The 17752-nt window shown below is 43.8% G+C and overlaps 1 protein-coding gene across 9 annotated transcripts in view; it reads left to right on the plus strand.

Moving 5' to 3' along the window:
- PTK2 (protein tyrosine kinase 2) overlaps nucleotides 1-17752 on the plus strand; it is a 373208-nt gene that overhangs the window by 162451 nt on the left and 193005 nt on the right. For all 9 annotated transcript variants that reach the window (XM_043539037.1, XM_043539034.1, XM_043539038.1 and 6 more), the window contains exon 5: nucleotides 563-650. In XM_043539037.1, coding sequence (XP_043394972.1) covers nucleotides 563-650 — 88 coding nt within the window. The remainder of the gene's footprint in view (nucleotides 1-562; nucleotides 651-17752) is intronic.

The following is a 17752-nucleotide window of genomic DNA, read 5'->3' on the forward strand; positions in this document are numbered from 1 at the left end:
TAACAGCCTCTTTGAACTAGTATAGACCTGCAAGCCCATCAGGAAAACATAATCATCTGTTCCAGCAACAGGTTCAAACCTACTACTCACCTCCCCATGCTTCCTACCCATAAGACCTGCCAAAGCTCAGTCCTTCGAAATCACCCCAATGAGATGAGGGTTCCCAGTAAACAAAGGGAACCAGGTATACTTTTTCCTCTGAACTTCAGTATAACTGGGCTGTCAAAATGATGATTTCCCATTTAATTAATTAAATTTAAACTGTAATTGCTTTTTAATAAAATTTTAAAAGTACTTGCAAATTATACAGAGGTTTGGGATGTGTGGGGTTTTTTTGTTTTTTGTTTTTGTTTTTTTTTTAAACATCCTAATCATAGAATCATATGTAGGGCTGGAAGGGCCCTTGAGAGGTCATCAAGTCCAGACGCCTGTGCTGAGCCAGGACCAAGTATACGTAGACCATCCAGGACAGGTCCTTGTCGAACCTGTTCTTTAAAAGCTACAGTGATGAAGATTTTTTCTCCTTGCATTATGGATGTAATCCTGTTTTCCTTCTTTTTAGATATGAACTGCGAATCCGATATTTACCAAAAGGATTTCTGAATCAGTTTACTGAGGACAAGCCAACACTAAATTTTTTCTATCAGCAGGTAAATTTATTTTGACTGTTGTTTATTTTCTCATCTGCAATCCTGAAAGTTTGTTTTGCTTATATAGGAACAAATTGCTGCAGGAACAGAATGTTACAAAAATCATATTGTGTGTATAAAACAGATATGGAAGAGACAGTCGCTTCTTTCTCACTGGGAAGTGATGAGAAATACCTTCTCCGGGGCGGGGTTTTGGCAGATGTTTTCACAACTTGGATGCAATTTACAATTCACTTGGCTGTTTGTTATTCATGTTGCTCATTTTATTAAATTATTTGTTTCCATTATATTTGAAAGTATAACTAAATGACCTGTTTTTATGTATATTAATGTGTTCATGAACATGTATTAATTGCTCAACCTAAATACAAAATGGTATTTTCTGGATTTTCAGGCATTCTGCAGCTAGACTCTCCACCTCTGATGATAATATTTAGCAGTGATCACAAAAATGTGCACTGAAAGACTAAGCCTCACAACAGTCCTTAAGGGCTCAAGTTTATTTTCAGATTTGGGCTGTTGTCTGTCTCAGTGTTATCTATCTGTTATCTAGCCCAATTTTCAGATATGAATGTTTGAAATTAAGCATCTGACTCTGTACTTTGATGTCTGAATTAACAGGTAGTTGCTTAAGATGGTTATTTAAGTGCCAAAGTACAGATTTAGGTACCTAACTTTAGACAGACAAGATTTAAGTGAAAACATGTCCCTCTATTGTAGAAAGAATAGTTTCCTCCAGTTGCAGGAGTTAGTGGATGAAATTCTGGCCTGTGTTTTGCAGGAGTTCAGACTAAAAGATCATAATATTCCCTTCTGGCCCTAACAATGTATGAAAACTCAGCCCCTAAAAATATTGATGCTGTCTACTTATCATACAGGATTGTTGCAATGTGTTTGATTGCTGTGATGTTAATGCACATCACTGAAGTACTGTCAGTGTTTAACAAATAACTTAATTGATACTGATCGTTGTTTTTCTCAGCTATGTATTACACAAAATTCCTATATTATGCATGTAACAAGTTACAGTGCTCCTCACCTCTTCATGTGTTTCAGTAGCTGCAACCACTAAAAAGAACTACTTAATTCAGGTAATTAGTTTAAAGGTTACCTGTAAAAAGGGAAAATGCATTTGTGCCCCTTTTGAATCTTTATGGAGCATTGAAAGGGGAACAGATTTTTATCCATGGTGTTTAGAAGGTTTTTTTCCAACTCCAATGACTAATAAATGTGTTGAGGAAAGATTCCACACTTCCACTCCTCCAGCAAAGGTACAAGCTCACAATACACCCTGCTTGGAGACCCCCTCCCCAGCAAATCTCCGCCAAAAGCAGGAAGGCCAGATTTGACATGTCTTGTATTTCCAAGATTTACTAAAAGGCAATAAAAGAACCCATAAAAAATGCCTCAGGCTTTTTTTCCACATAAGAAAGCAAAAAAAAGCACCACCTCACTCCCTTTAAAGAAATAAAACAAAAGTTTGCCTGCCTTTGTGATAGATAGTCCCTTGCACCAAAAATCATATCAATATTCAGGTTACTCCCAGTCCCAAAGGACCAGTTACTTATCTCAGGTCAAGTGCATCCTAGGTCTCGCACTAAAGACAATGCTTGTAGGCAATCCTATAGTATTCAGAGTAACAGCCGTGTTAGTCTGTATTCGCAAAAAGAAAAGGAGGACTTGTGGCACCTTAGAGACTAACCAATTTATTTGAGCATGAGCTTTCGTGAGCTACAGCTCACTTCATCGGATGCATACTGTGGAAATCGCAGAAGACATTATATACACAGACACCATGAAACAATACCTCCTCCCACCCCACTCTCCTGCTGGTAATAGCTTATCTAAAGTGATCATCAAGTTGGGCCATTTCCAGCACAAATCCAGGTTTTCTCACCCTCCGCCCTCCCACAAACAAACTCACTCTCCTGCTGGTAATAGCCTATCCAAAGTGACCACTCTCCTTACAACCTGCATGAAAATCAAAGTGGGCCATTTCCAGCACAAATCCAGGTTTTCTCACTCCCCCGCCCCCATACTCACACAAACTCACTCTCCTGCTGGTAATAGCTCATCCGAAGTGACCACTCCCCCTACAATGTGCATGATAATCAAGGTTATCATGCACATTGTAGGGGGAGTGGTCACTTCGGATGAGCTATTACCAGCAGGAGAGTGAGTTTGTGAGAGTATGGGGGCGGGGGAGTGAGAAAACCTGGATTTGTGCTGGAAATGGCCCACTTTGATTTTCATGCAGGTTGTAAGGAGAGTGGTCACTTTGGATAGGCTATTACCAGCAGGAGAGTGAGTTTGTGTGTGTGGTTTTTGGAGGGGAGTGAGGGGATGAGAGAACCTGGATTTCTGCAGGAAATGGCCCACCTTGATTATCATACGCATTGTGAAGACAGTGGTCACTTTGGATGGGCTATTACCAGCAAGAGAGTGAGTTTGTTTGTGGGAGGGCGGAGGGTGAGAAAACCTGGATTTGTGCAGGAAATGGCCCAACTTGATGATCACTTTAGATAAGCTATTACCAGCAGGAGAGTGGGGTGGGAGGAGGTATTGTTTCATGGTGTCTGTGTATATAATGTCTTCTGCGATTTCCACAGTATGCATCCGATGAAGTGAGCTGTAGCTCACGAAAGCTCATGCTCAAATAAATTGGTTAGTCTCTAAGGTGCCACAAGTCCTCCTTTTCTTTTTGCGAATCCTATAGTAAACTCACTAAAGGCTTATTAACTAAGAAAGAGAAATGAGAGTCATATACAAGGTTAAAACAGGTAAACATACATGCACACACAAATGAGTATAGTCTTTGTTTTCAAAAGATGATAGTAGCTGCTATAATATGCAAGCTTTATATGTCCTTTAAGGCTAAACCAAGCTAAACAGCTGGGGACCCCTTGCTTATGTTTAGAAATCTTAGGCTCAGAGTTCAAGCAGCTTAGGAATACAATTTTTTATTAACGGGGATTTGTATTCTTTTCCCCCAGCATTCAAACTGGAGACAAAGTGTTTGTGTAGGTCTCCTCTTCACGGGTGGAGGGTGCAATCAACAAAGTTTTTTGTCCACTGATGTTCCAGAATGGCTTGTTTGATGTCTGTAGAACTTTTTTTTCTGTTGGGGTGGAGATAACACCTTTTGTGGTGAACTAATATTTCACACTTGGTAATGCTTCTCCCCTGACTGTGGGAGTTTGCAGTCTTAGCAAACATTTTTATTGTTACAGAGCAAACATTTAAGCATTGCCTTATAACCTGGGATACAGATATTATAAGTAGGATTAATATATGCAGCATCCTACAAGCATTCCATAAAAATAACACATTCTTAATATCTGTTTTAACAATGCTAACACACAGGCGAGCCAGACTGGTTTCAAGCTATGCATTTGTCAGTGTTTAGTGAGGCCCATTGTCCTTGGCATAAGCTGGCACCTGGTCTGCCAGCATCACACCTGTTTGCTTACCAAGCTGTATTTTCTTGGAATTATCACCAGTCATCTTCCAGGAGTATGGTTAGTGGGGAAAAAATTAAATCTGTACATGAACTGGTTTTGATTTGTTGAGACAACAGGAATGTGTTTTGTTGTACCAAAAGACACCCTTGTGAACAGCTCAGAGGTCAGCCTGCACTTTGTCTTACATCTGTGCCAGTAATAATCTGACTCCACTGATTTCTTCAGAAGCTAAACTTTTGTTTTAGGATCCTTTTACAATGCAGGTATAACTGTTCTTGTGGACCATTGTCTGTCTGTCTTTTTCTGCCAGGACTATAGACATCCTTATTGTAGTCAGCTCTTCTGGGCTACAAAAATCTAGTGTACACCCCATAAAAATTAGGGAGTAACTGTTGGGCACGTGCAGAGCAAGTTACTCTTTTACGTTCATGGGAAGGTGTAAACCTACTAAAATTTTATATTTCACTGTAGCAGAGTGTGGCAGGGCCCCCTTGGCTTTTGCCTCTGCAAGGTTCACAAAGGCACTCGGAGACCCTAGGTTTAGTAACCACTGGTGCACTTTATTCTCAGGCTTGTTCCCACCACTGTTTCACCATGTACAAGCTACCCTTCACCATCTGCAGGCAGGAGGGAGGGGAAAGCTAACTTCCTGCTTCCGTTCCCTGCCTTTTTCCTTTTCTCCTACTCTCCCCCGGCTTCCTTCTCCTGAGGCTTTTATGCAGCCCCAGGCTAATTAGGTAGCAGCTGTCTCCGCCTCTCCAATTAGGGCCAGGTTACCTGCAGCCTGCTCTAATTTTTTTCCCCTAACGAGGAGCGGATGTGACAGAGGGCTGAATCTGCAACCCTTTGCCCAGCCCTGTCACATCACATATAAGAAAATTTAATAAGATCAGTGCCCTTTTAATAGAAAAAATGAGAATTCTCTTTCACCTTCATCTTTCACCTCAAATTAGGGTTTGAAATAAACATACTAATCCTGGTCACTACAGCTCCCATGTTAAGGATGGCAAACCTTGTGTTCTCCTGGTGCAATTCTGTTAAGTAACTGAATTGTAAAAAGAAAAGGAGTACTTGTGGCACTTTAGAGACGAACAAATTTATTAGAGCATAAGCTTTCGTGAGTTACAGCTCACTTCATCGGATGCATACAGTGGAAAATATAGTGGGGAGATTTTATATACACAGAGAACATGAAACAATGGGTGTTACCATACAGACTGTAACAAGAGAGATCAGGAAAGGTGAGCTATTACCGGCGGGGGGGATGGGGGACCTTTTGTAGTGATAATCAAGGTGGGCAATTTCCAGCAGTTGACAAGAACAGTAGGGGGGGAAATAAACAAGGGGAAATAGTTTTACTTCTTGTAATGACACATCCACTCCCAGTCTTTATTCAAGCCTAAGTTAATTGTATCCAGTTTGCAAATTAATTCCAATTCAGCAGTCTCTCGTTGGAGTCTGTTTTTGAAGTTTTTTTTGTTGAAGAATTGCCACTTTTAGGTCTGCAATCGAGTGACCAAAGAGATTGAAGTGTTCTCCGACTGGTTTTTGAATGTTATAATTCTTGACGTCGTTTTCTTAAAATGCAGTTTAATGAAATGAATGTATTGCCATGTTTTATCAGTAGTGATCTTGAGTTCCCAAAGTGCAGTTCAAACATCTCTCTTCTCAGAATGAACCTGGTATTTGAATCTATGATGGTAGAAAAGCACTCTTTGGCTGTATCTTTCCATGCTTATTCTCAGCCTGAAGGTGACCATATTTGGACAACTGTGGTTTGATTTTGCTGCGTAGGATTCTTTCTGGGACAATAAAACCTGGGTTCCCTTTCGTTTTAGTTTCCAGCAAAAAGTGTCCTTCCATAGATATTTGTGTTCAAACTCTTTGTACTTATTCCATACATAGACAAAAGTCTTAGATGCCAAGCTGCCTTTTCCCATTAGACAATCAAGTGTATATCTAATTCCAAAATACTAAATGAACTCTAGTCAGCCATCTAGTTGACCAGTCTTTGGGAGATACCCAGGGAAGACTTTCTTCCCAGCAACTTTCCCTTCCCTTTTCTTTCTTTATCGGGGGGGGGAAGCACTTTTATGAGAATAATGGTCCCACCTGCTCTCACAGACAGAGTCCTGATAAGAACACAGCTGTCTTCTTTTATCCCACAATTAGAGTCAAGGGAAGGAAGCAGCTGTTTCTTTTTAATCCCTTCTGGTGGCCTTATATTTCTGACACCTGTGAGGTTTTGGTTATTTTGGTTTGTGAAATTGGCAAGCTGCTACTGGCTTCTGAGGATGTGTACTACACAGCTCAAAGGGCCTGAGCACCCCTCTATGGCGTTATTTCTTAGCTATACAAGTGAGGGATTTGTGACACTTCACAGTTGGCATTTATGTAGCATTTTCTGATGAATGCATACTCTGCTAAGTTCAGGGGAAAGTTGAGGAACAGATTACAAATGATTAAAGATGGCATGATGGAACTTGCTGACCTCCAGAAATTTGCTCACACACATGCAAGCAGATGCATTTATCTGCAGCATCAAACATTCAAATACACTACATGCTGTATATCTTCAAGAACAGGGAAATATAAATCACATGCCAGCATGTATGTATCTTGAGATCCCTACTCATGAATCCCACCGTGGACATTCCAGTACAGTTCTACTTAGAAAATTGACTCTACAAAGATGGCCTCCTGGGACTCCATGTTTATTTTATCTACCTTACCTGCATATCATATTTGCTCAGTTTAGAAGTAAAAAAAAGAAAAAAAATTAATTATCAGCTCTGCAAATGCCAACTTGACTCTGCAAGTCAAGATGTAGTGTTTCTCTCATGCATTATAAAGTAGTATAGATTCAGAAGACCAGATTCTGCCCATAATTACACTGACATATTTTCGGATGAGTCAGATCTGACCTGTACAGACGGAACTGCACTGACTTCCCACTTAAAAACTTATGAAGGAGGTTCTGTCGCTATTGACTTTGAAACAAACTGCTTTTCTGCTGACCATAAAGGTGCACACTAAGGGGACTTCAGTGAGAGAATCTCCTCATCATGTTCTCTTTTCCCTTTGCTAACAATAGAGGAATGGGGAAATTCAGGAATCTTGAATGCCATTCCAGGCTTTTGTTGTCCCAGGCTCTTCTGCACGTTCACCTCAAGCATGACCCCTTCTGCTGCGGCCCCTCCAAACATCCCAGTCAAGTCTTTACCCACTCTTGGTCCCTTGTCCCAGTTTCCACCTTTCAGGCTTCTCATCCCAAACCCAGTCTCACACCTTTAGACTCTCCATCCCAGGCTCCTATTCACTCCTAGTCCCAGCTTCCGTGCATTACTTTATCCTGCTATGGATAGAGGCTACGTGATTGAATCCAAAGTTATAACTGATATATCTGTCCCTCCTGTCCCACAGTCAGAATAAAAAGGGTCACTCAGCAAAATCCGTGGAGAACCAATAATAAGAGGAAATATTATTCCCAGACAGTTTAGCGTTCATACGGTGAGTTCACTGTCCCAAATGTGGAGTCAGAAACCAACTGGTTTAAGAAAACCATAATTTTACAATCAAACTTTTTTTAATGTAATCTAAAGTCGTGGTGGTTCTTCAAGTGCTTGCTCATGTCCATTCAGCTTAGGTGTGTGTGCTCGCCACATGCACCGGTGCTGGAAGTTTTTTCCCTCAGCAGTATCCATAGGGGACCGGCTGGAGTGGCATGCACATGCCGTGGTATATAGGGCGCTGCTGGCTCCCCCTACCCTCAGTTCCTTCTTGCCGCCAGTGACGGTGCTGGAACTGTTGCTGCTTCAGCTAGTGCTGCTGCTGCTCGTTCGTACGAGCTAGTTAATTCTTGTATTATAGTGACTATAGTTTTCTGTTAGTGTTTGTAAATCCTTTAGCTATAGTTAGAGACTTCGTAGGTCCTGAACAGGACTTTGCCTCGGGACAGGGCATGCCCCGGTCCCCAGGCTCTAAGCCCTGTGATCGCTGCAAGAGGCCCATGCCCATTAGTGATCCACACAGCAGTTGTCTGTGTTGCTTGGACGAAGGGCACATTAGTGAAAAGTGCAAAATTTGCAAGTCCTTCAAGCCAGGGACTAAGAAGGAGTGCAATATTTGTTTAAGAGCGCTCCTTATGGAGTTGGCTCTCACCCCGGCACCAGAGCAACACTCCGACTTGGCACTGAGCACCGGGTACACAGTGCCCCACCGGGACTGTCCACCATCTAGCACCAGTCCCCATCTGTGGCTCCGACCAAGAAGCTCAAGAAGATGATGAGAGCAAGGTCCCATGCCGGCCAACTCTTCACCCCCCATCAGGATCTTGGGACCAAGCTCCGGTGGAGCCCAGCCCACTCCCTGCTGCCTACCCCAGATAGTGGCAGAGGCCTCCATCAGCTCCAGGTACTGGCCACGCCAGAGGCCATGCAGGCAGTGCAGGAGATCATGTCCCTCCCAGTGCCACCCACACCTGCTCCTGCTTTTCCCCCAGTAATGGGGTAAACCCATTTTCAGACCACGTTGGTCCCCACTTCAGCGGCACCATTTCCTGTTGCTTGCCCCCCTCAAAGCCACCATGCATCTGACCACGAAAGGCAGATGCAGCATAGCCCCATTCGGTCCCCGGACCTTGGGCACAGGCAGAGAGGCTCGAGATGCAGCTCACCAGCTACTGGGCGCAGACCTTTGGAGGCACGTGTCCCCCGGCAGGAGTACCGGTCCTGGCATGTGGTATCTCGGAGACCACGGTACCGCTCCAGGGACCCGTAGAGGGATCGATGTTACCCTTCCTCAGACCGTCACTGATCCTCTAGGAGGGCATCACTGTGTGCGGGTGCTTCCCGGCACTGGACCTGTTCCGACTCCCGGTCTCACTCCTCATCGTGGTACTGTTCGTCAAGCACGAGATATAGATCGCTGGCTCCAAGTCGTCGCGGATCCGTTGAGCGCCACCAGTCCCTAAGACTCCACACCAGATCGGACTCCAGGCAGAGTGACCGGCACTGGTCAGGAATCATAGAATATCAGGGTTGGAAGGGACCTCAGGAGGTCATCTAGTCCAACCCCCTGCTCGAAGCAGGACCAATCTCCAATTTTTTTGCCCCAGATCCCTAAATGCTCATGCTAAATCCCCTCAAGGATTGAACTCACAACCCTGGGTTTAGCAGGCCAATGCACAGACCACTGAGCTATCCCTCCACCGTTCTGCTCTGTCCTGGTTGCCTGGGAGCAACCGCTGAGGATCCAGCCCTGGTTTGGAGAGAGGTTCCCTGATGGCGGAACAAGCTCCGGTACCAGCGATACCGGCTACACTGTTGGCAACGAAACTGGCCCCGTGGCCTCAGGCACAGTGGCCGGGACCGTGGTACACATGGAATCCGTGGGGGTTCATCGAGCCCTCTCAGGCTGCCTGCTCAGTGTCCGGAGCCTTGTAGACAGCAGCTGCCTCTCTCTCCTTCCCTCCTAAGGTGCGAGGACCCTGCAGGTCCAAGAGGGAGCAGAGGAGCAAACCACTGGGCCACCAATGGTTGTGGAGGACCCTACGGCATTGGCATCTTCCTCGTTGTCGCCAGATGAGGCTATAATGGGGCCTCCTCCCCTGGTTCCTCCGGATGATGCTAAAGTGCCCCAGGAACTACTGAAGAGGGTCGCTGCCAACCTGAGTCTTCTGGCAGAGGAGTTAGAGGAGCCCTCAGACTCTCTCTTCGATGTCCTCTACTCCACAGCATTAGCCAGGGTGGCTTTGCCCCTTCACGAAGAGGTCTCTAAGATCATTAATGCCCTGTGGCAAACTCCCTCCTCCCTATCACAAATCTCCAAGAGGGCTGAGAGCAAGTACTTTGTGCCATCCAAAGGCCACGAGTACCTGTACACCCAACCTGCTCCCAACTCCCTAGTGGTAGAAGCGGTTAACCGCAGGGAGTGACAGGGTCAACCCAGGGCTATCCCTAAGAACAAAGACTCCAAGAGACTAGACTTGTTTGGGCATAAGGTTTGTTCGTCCTCTAATCTCCAATTGAGGTTGGCCAACCATCAATCCCGCATGGGATGCTATGAATTTAACATGTGGCAGGCCATGGCCAAGTTCAGGAGCTTCCTTCCTGAGGCTTCTAGGAAGGAATTCCGAGCTATTATAGCGGAGGGCATGACTGCGGCAGGGCGATGCTCCGGGCGTCTTCGGATACGGTGGACACTACCGCCCAGAGCATGGCCTCAGCCGTCGCCATGCACCAGGCATCCTGGCTGCTCCTCTCTGGCTTGTCCACAGAGGCTCAGCAGTTGAGGCAAGACCTTCCCTTCGACGGGCAATCCCTGTTTGCGGAACAGACGGACAGTAAGCTTCATGGCCTCTCATACTCCCACACAACCCTGAAAACGTTGGGCCTGTATGTTCCTGGCCCTGCCCACAAGCAGTTCAAGCCACAGCAGCCTCAGGGCCAGGGGAGCCACCCTCGCCAGGAGCCTTCCCATAAGAAATCTAGAGGATACAAGTGACATCCTAACCAACAGGCTTCTCAGCCAAGCTTGATTGGCAATAAGCAGGCGGGTTTCTGAGTAGCAGCCGTGTTAGTCTGTATTCGCAAAAAGAAAAGGAGTACTTGTGGCACCTTAGAGACTAACCAATTTATTTAAGCATAAGCTTTCGTGAGCTACAGCTCACTTCATCGGATGCATTCAGTGGAAAATACGGTGAGGAGATTTATATACACACAGAACATGAAAAAATGGGTGTTACCATTGTAAGGAGAGTGATCACTTAAGATGAGCTATTACCAGCAGGAGAGTGGGGGAGAAAAAACCTTTTGTAGTGATAATCAAGGTGGGCCATTTCCAGCAGTTAACAGGAACGTCTGAGGAATGGTGGGGGAAGAAACATGGGGAAATAGTTTTACTTTGTGTAATGACCCATCCACTCCCAGTCTCTATTCAAGCCTAATTTAATGGTGTTCAGTTTGAAAATTAATTCCAATTCAGCAGTCTCGTTGGAGTCTGTTTTTGAAGTCTTTTTGTTGTAATATTGCGACTTTCATGTCTGTAATCGAGTGACAAGAGCGATTGAAGTGTTCTCCGACTGGTTTTTGAATGTTATAATTCTTGACATCTGATTTGTGTCCCTTTATTCTTTTACATAGAGACTGTCCAGTTTGGCCAGTGTACATGGCAGAGGGGCATTGCTGGCACATGATGGCATATATCACATTGGTGGATGTGCAGGTGAACGAGCCTCTGATACTGTGGCTGATGTGATTAGGCCCTATGATGGTGTCCCCTGAATAGATATGTGGACACAGTTGGCAACGGGCTTTGTTGCAAGGATAGGTTCCTGGGTTAATGGTTCTATAGTGTGGTGTGTGGTTGCTGGTGAGTATTTGCTTCAGGTTGGGGGGCTGTCTGTAGGCAAGGACTGGCCTGTCTCCCAAGATCTGTGAGAGTGATGGGTCGTCCTTCAGGATAGGTTGTAGATCCTTGATGATGCGTTGGAGAGGTTTTAGTTGGGGGCTCAAGGTGATGGTTAGTGGCGTTCTGTTATTTTCTTCGTTGGGCCTGTCCTGTAGTAGGTGACTTTTGGGTACTCTTCTGGCTGTGTCAGTTTGTTTCTTCACTTCAGCAGGTGGGTATTGTAGTTGTAAGAATGCTTGATAGAGATCTTGTAGGTGTTTGTCTCTGTCTGAGGGGTTGGAGCAAATGCGGTTGTATCGTAGAGCTTGGCTGTAGACGATGGATCGTGTGGTGTGGTCTGGGTGAAAGCTGGAGGCATGTAGGTAGCCACAGTGGTCAGTAGGTTTCCGGTATAGTGTGGTGTTTATGTGACCATCGCTTCTTAGCACTGTAGTGTCCAGGAAGTGGATCTCTTGCATGGACTGATCCAGGCTGAGATTGATGGTGGGATGGAAATTGTTGAAATCATGGTGGAGTTCCTCAAGGGCTTCTTTTCCATGGGTCCAGATGATGAAGATGTCATCAATGTAGCACAAGTAGAGTAGGGGCATTAGGGGACGAGAGCTGAGGAAGCGTTGTTCTAAGTCAGACATAAAAATGTTGGCATGCTGTGGGGCCATGCGGGTACCCATAGCAGTGCCGCTGATTTGAAGGTATACATTGTCCTCAAATGTGAAATAGTTATGGGTGAGGACAAAGTCACAAAGTTCAGCCACCAGGTTTGCCATGACATTATTGGGGATACTGTTCCTGACGGCTTGTAGTCCATCTTTGTGTGGAATGTTGGTGTAGAGGGCTTCTACATCCATAGTGGCCAGGATGGTGTTTTCAGGAAGATCACCGATGGATTGTAGTTTCCTCAGGAAGTCAGTGGTGTCTCGAAGGTAGCTGGGAGTGCTGGTAGCGTAGGGCCTGAGGAGGGAGTCTACACAGCCAGACAATCCTGCTGTCAGGGTGCCAATGCCTGAGATGATGGGGCATCCAGGATTTCCAGGTTTATGGACCTTGGGTAGCAGATAGAATACCCCTGGTCAGGGTTCCAGGGGTGTGTCTGTGCAGATTTGTTCTTGTGCTTTTTCAGGGACTTTCTTGAGCAAATGGTGTAGTTTCTTTTGGTAACCCTCGGTGGGATCAGAGGGTAATGGCTTGTAGAAAGTGGTGTTGGAGAGATGCCTAGCAGCCTCTTGTTCATATTCCGACCTGTTCATTATGACGACAGCACCTCCTTTGTCAGCCTTTTTCATTATGATGTCAGAGTTGTTTCTGAGGCTGTGGATGGCATTGTGTTCTGCACAGCTGAGGTTATGGGGCAAGTGATGCTGCTTTTCCACAATTTCAGCCCGTGCACGTCAGCGGAAGCACTCTATGTAGAAGTCCAGTCTGTTGTTTCGACCTTCAGGAGGAGTCCACCTAGAATCCTTGTTGTAGTGTTGGTAGGGAGGTCTCTGTGGATTAGTATGTTGTTCAGAGGTGTGTTGGAAATACTCCTGGAGTTGGAGACGTCGAAAATAAGATTCTAGGTCACCACAGAACTGTATCATGTTCGTGGGGGTGGAGGGACAGAAGGAGAGGCCCCGAGATAGGACAGATTCTTCTGCTGGGCTAAGAGTATAGTTGGATAGATTGACAATATTGCGGGGTGGGTTAAGGGAACCATTGCTGTGGCCTCTTGTGGCATGTAGTAGTTTAGATAGTTTAGTGTCCTTTGGGTAAGCGCTCGTTTTGAGGGTTACGCCCGAGGGCGACCTACCGGACTGTTCCAAGGATTCTCCCTCCCCTATTTTTGCCAACCCTCTTTCTCCTTTCCTCCCTGAGTGGGCATCTATAACATCAGACGGATGGGTCCTCAGTATGGTGGCGCAGGATTACACCCTTCAGTTGCAGGATGAGTATACTTCATTGTTTTGTTCTATAGGCAGTGAATTATCCCACTATTCATTCATGAAATTCATGAGGTGGTGTACCTCAGTTTCCCCTCTTGTACACCAGACAAAGTTTACAAGCAGTGAGTAACCCGTTATTACAGGGTTACTCACTGCATTTATTCCAAGGTTTAACAATGTGACAGTTTGATTACTCAGAGCCACCTCAAAACAGCACTTCAACACTTCAGTGTTTCTGACATTGCTTTTTTGTACATTTCACCCCTGCCTTTGCTTCAGATGTACACGGTCATTTAATGTTTGGTTCCCCTCCTGCAGTTCTTAGCTGCTGTTTATTACTAAAAAAAGGATCCCGAATCTCTCCCCATTCTCCCATTTCTGGCTGCCCCAGCCAGGGTCACATTTTCTGATCCTTATTTAAAAAGATAGTAAACTTTATAAAAACATGCAAGTACCCAAAGAGTTAACTGCTAAATACCAAAGCCTCATAGAATATCAGGGTTGGAAGGGACCTCAGAAGGTCATCTAGTCAACCCCCTGCTCAAAGCAGGACCAATCCCCAACTAAATCAATCTAGCTTCATCAAAACTAGCTTCCCGTGTCTGGCACAAGGGTCTGTCAGAGTTGCAAGTCTGAATGAGAGATTCAAATGGAGTTTTAGTGGCATTGTGGTTTTTTTAATTTAAGAAACAAAACAAAACCAGTTTATTTTAAACCTACAAACAGGATTTTACAAACCGTGAGTGTTGGTTTAGGTCCTTAAAACCTTACATAATCTCACACACGCATTTTTTTTTTTTTTTTGCCCAACACCCCTTGCACCACTTTCATTATTTTTATACAACTGTATCCAAATTACATTCCCATCTTGTACAATCTGAGGCAGTCAAGTTAAGTTCCAATAGAAACCCCCCTTATATTTCTTTAGTGATTTTGATTAAATCATATTTACAAATAATTCCTGTGGGAAAAGGGCCCATTTTCCTTCAGAATAGCTGTAAGGGGACAAAAATATAGTGGTGGTAGTAGCCACCTGACCCCCTTGTATAATTTATTTAACTACAAGGATTCCACCCAATGTGACTGTACCAAGTTGCACGTATAATTACATTTACATAACTGGGTTTTATTATCAGACCAAAATCTTCCTCCTTATAACACCACAACTGTTAGTCTTTAACATCTTCACAACTGTTACCTTTTAACATTTCCACAACTCTTAACCGTTTACTTCCCTTCAAACTCCCTCCAAACTCTGTAGTATTAATTTCTGCAAAACCTGCTTGTAACTCTTCACTCACTTCTGCATTCAGTTCTTTAAGGTGGTGCATTTTGCCTGTAATGACTTAGCCACCCTGCAACACAGCTGCCTCACCCTCTGCTTCCTTTAGTTTTGAGAAAAGAAGACTCAGGGAAGACCTGATAAGTCTTCAAATACGTTAAGGACCGTGACTGATTATTCTGCATGTCCACTGGAGGTAGGATAAGAAGTAATGTCTTAATCTGTAGCAAAGGAGATTTAGGTTGTATATTAGGAAAAACTTTCTAACTCTAAAGATAGGTAAGCTCTGGAACTGGCTTCCAAGGGAGGTTGCGGAATCCCCATCATTGGAAGTTTTTAAGAACAGGTTGGGAAAGGACCTGTACTGGATGTCTAGGTTTACTTGGTCCTGTGTCAGTGAGGGCATTTGGACTGGATGCCCTCTCAAGGTCCCTTCCAGCCCTACATTGCAATGATCCTATGATTCAAGAGTTCGGGATGCTAGATTCAAGAGGGGCACTGGAGTTTGGATGGTTTTGCGTCTTTATTCAGCTGCATATCATTGATTTATATAATCTGATCTGGATTTTTAAAAACTATACTTTGCCAGGAAATATGGATTTTTGACATGTTTGGACATGCCTAAGATTTTAGTGAGAAGAATGAGTATGTTTCAAACTGCATAGTTGTGCAGTGTTTGGTTGAATCTCTGATAACACCAGACCCATTTCATTTTCCAAGTTTAAAAGATTTCTGCATTTAGTTTTCACAGAAATTGTTGTTGAAAACCCTGACACTGAGATAATTGGGAATGAATAGAAGCAACACTTTCTTAGTTTCATCACTGAGAATTTCTTCCTCTCCTTCAACAGAGATCCAGAATTGCTTGTTTGTTAGGTTTGAAAACGTCAGCGTTTTCTTGATCTGAGATGCTTAAGGTTAAAGTGGAATCCATAGTTTCTGAGAACAGGTTTTGAATCCAGTTGGTATGTGGTGACTGATGTTCAACTTCAGAAAAATATTCACCAAAAGGGGAATACAATCCAGACAAATAAATTCAAATATTTGGTCTGTAATAATGTTTTGATAATAACAATAGCATGCTGTTCTTTTAAAAAGTCTGATAACCCTAGAAACAGCTCGGTAACTCCCTTTTCAGTGTGGGGTCTCCACAGACAAAGCTTCATCATGAATCTTCTGATTTTCTCTTTCATATCTAGTATATTTGCATTCTTCCCTTGAAGTGTTAGATTCAGTGCAGTCAATTTGCCAAGTACATCTATCATGTAGGCTAACGTAGTCAAGAACTCCACATTACACACGTAATCTGTACGGTCTGTTTTCCCAAGGAGGAAAATTCTGCATTCATCACGCAGTTCAAAGACTGATTGTAACACTTCTCACATGACATCCACCTGTCTTCACTGTAAAATGGAAGCTGAGTGTGGTAAGAGCCTATCTCTTCACACAGCATACTAAAACAAATGACTTCATTGTCTGGGATTTTATAAAATTAACAATTTAAATAATAATGTTGAGGGCTTCATGTAGTTCAGATTGCAACTTTTTTGATACCAGTGTTCGGCGATGAGTCATGCTGTCATGTCCAGATTGGTGCTGGTACCACTTTATTTACTCATGCTCAATGCTACTGTTCTTTTTGGTCATGAGTGCTGCCCCAACTTTGCACAGCCCCACACACACATCCTGGTTAAAATGTTCATCCACTGTGAATATATTGATGATCTTGAGTATTTCCTTACCAGTTGTTTGGGTTGGGATTTCTTTGCAAAATAAAAGTCTTTCAGCTATTGTACTTGCTTTGACAAATCTCACATAACACAGAAGCTGAGCCATGTTGCCTGTGTCTGGATTCATTAAGCTGCAATGCAAAATACTAACTCTTTAACTTGTTCTGTCAGCTGGTCCTGGATGTTTTCTGCCTGGTCATCAATGCATTGATGGATGGTATTGTTTGGCATAGGAATGCTTTTCAGTGCCCATGTTCTTTTGTACACATCTATTGCTGCTGGAAGTAGTAGGGTCTCACCAATGGTAGGTGCTTGTTTGTGTTTTGCAATTCACATAGCCACAGCATAAGATGTTTCTAAGATTTTTTGAGGGACAGTTACTTCTTTAGAAATTATGTTTTTTGCCGCTTTAATTCTTCTTGTTTCCAAAGGAAAAAGTTATAGCCCCCCTTTAAATATTCTAGATGTTTCTTTTCTAACTGTCTCTTGAATTTTCCTGGTCTCATACTTTTATATACTAACACTTGAAAACAAATGACACCTTGTGGTTGGGGACTTTCCATGGTAATATCAAGACCAAAAAAAAAAAAAAATCCAAACATAATGTAACTATTCTTGTACTCTCTACTTTTCTTCCTTTTCTGTTTAACTTCATTAAAATTGTTTTTTTCAGCCAAATATTGGCTACATGTAGGCTTTGCCCTTGGTAAAAATCATTCCATTCTAAAGATAAGATGCACCTGTCACTCCCTCAGCCCCATTTCCTTATCTACCAGCAGGGAGATCCTCTTTTTGCCCTCTGCTCCAGCAGGAATCTTTCAACTGAAAGACTTCCTGCTGAATGCCTGCCCCAGCAGGAAGTCTCTCTGCTGAAAGCCCCCTGCTGGAGTGGAGATCACAGAGAGGTGCCCAGCTACAGCAGCCTTAGCATAAAACACAGACACATAGATAAGACACAGATGATTTTTAAGCCTAATTTAATAATCTATCCATCTGTTTCTATATCTGTATAATAGAGATTGTACTACTTACCTGTCTTTCCTTCTGTAGGTTATTTTGCACTATATTTTAGTTACGTAGGGTTACATTTGTACCTGAATCCCAGAGGGGCTTTGTCCCTGTCTTTCTGTAGGGGAAGGTAGCAATAGTTAATTGCTGAAACACCATGCATGATTCAGCTTATCTCTCAGGCCTTCTCAGAGAGCAGCTGGTACACCCCTTTTGGCTCCAGGTCCTGGCAGAGTATGAGTTGTGGGTGTCTTTGAATCATCGTGGATCAATCCAGGCAGATAGTTTG

This window comes from Chelonia mydas, chromosome 2 (assembly GCF_015237465.2).
Source record: "Chelonia mydas isolate rCheMyd1 chromosome 2, rCheMyd1.pri.v2, whole genome shotgun sequence".
Classification (NCBI taxonomy): Eukaryota; Metazoa; Chordata; order Testudines; family Cheloniidae; genus Chelonia; species Chelonia mydas.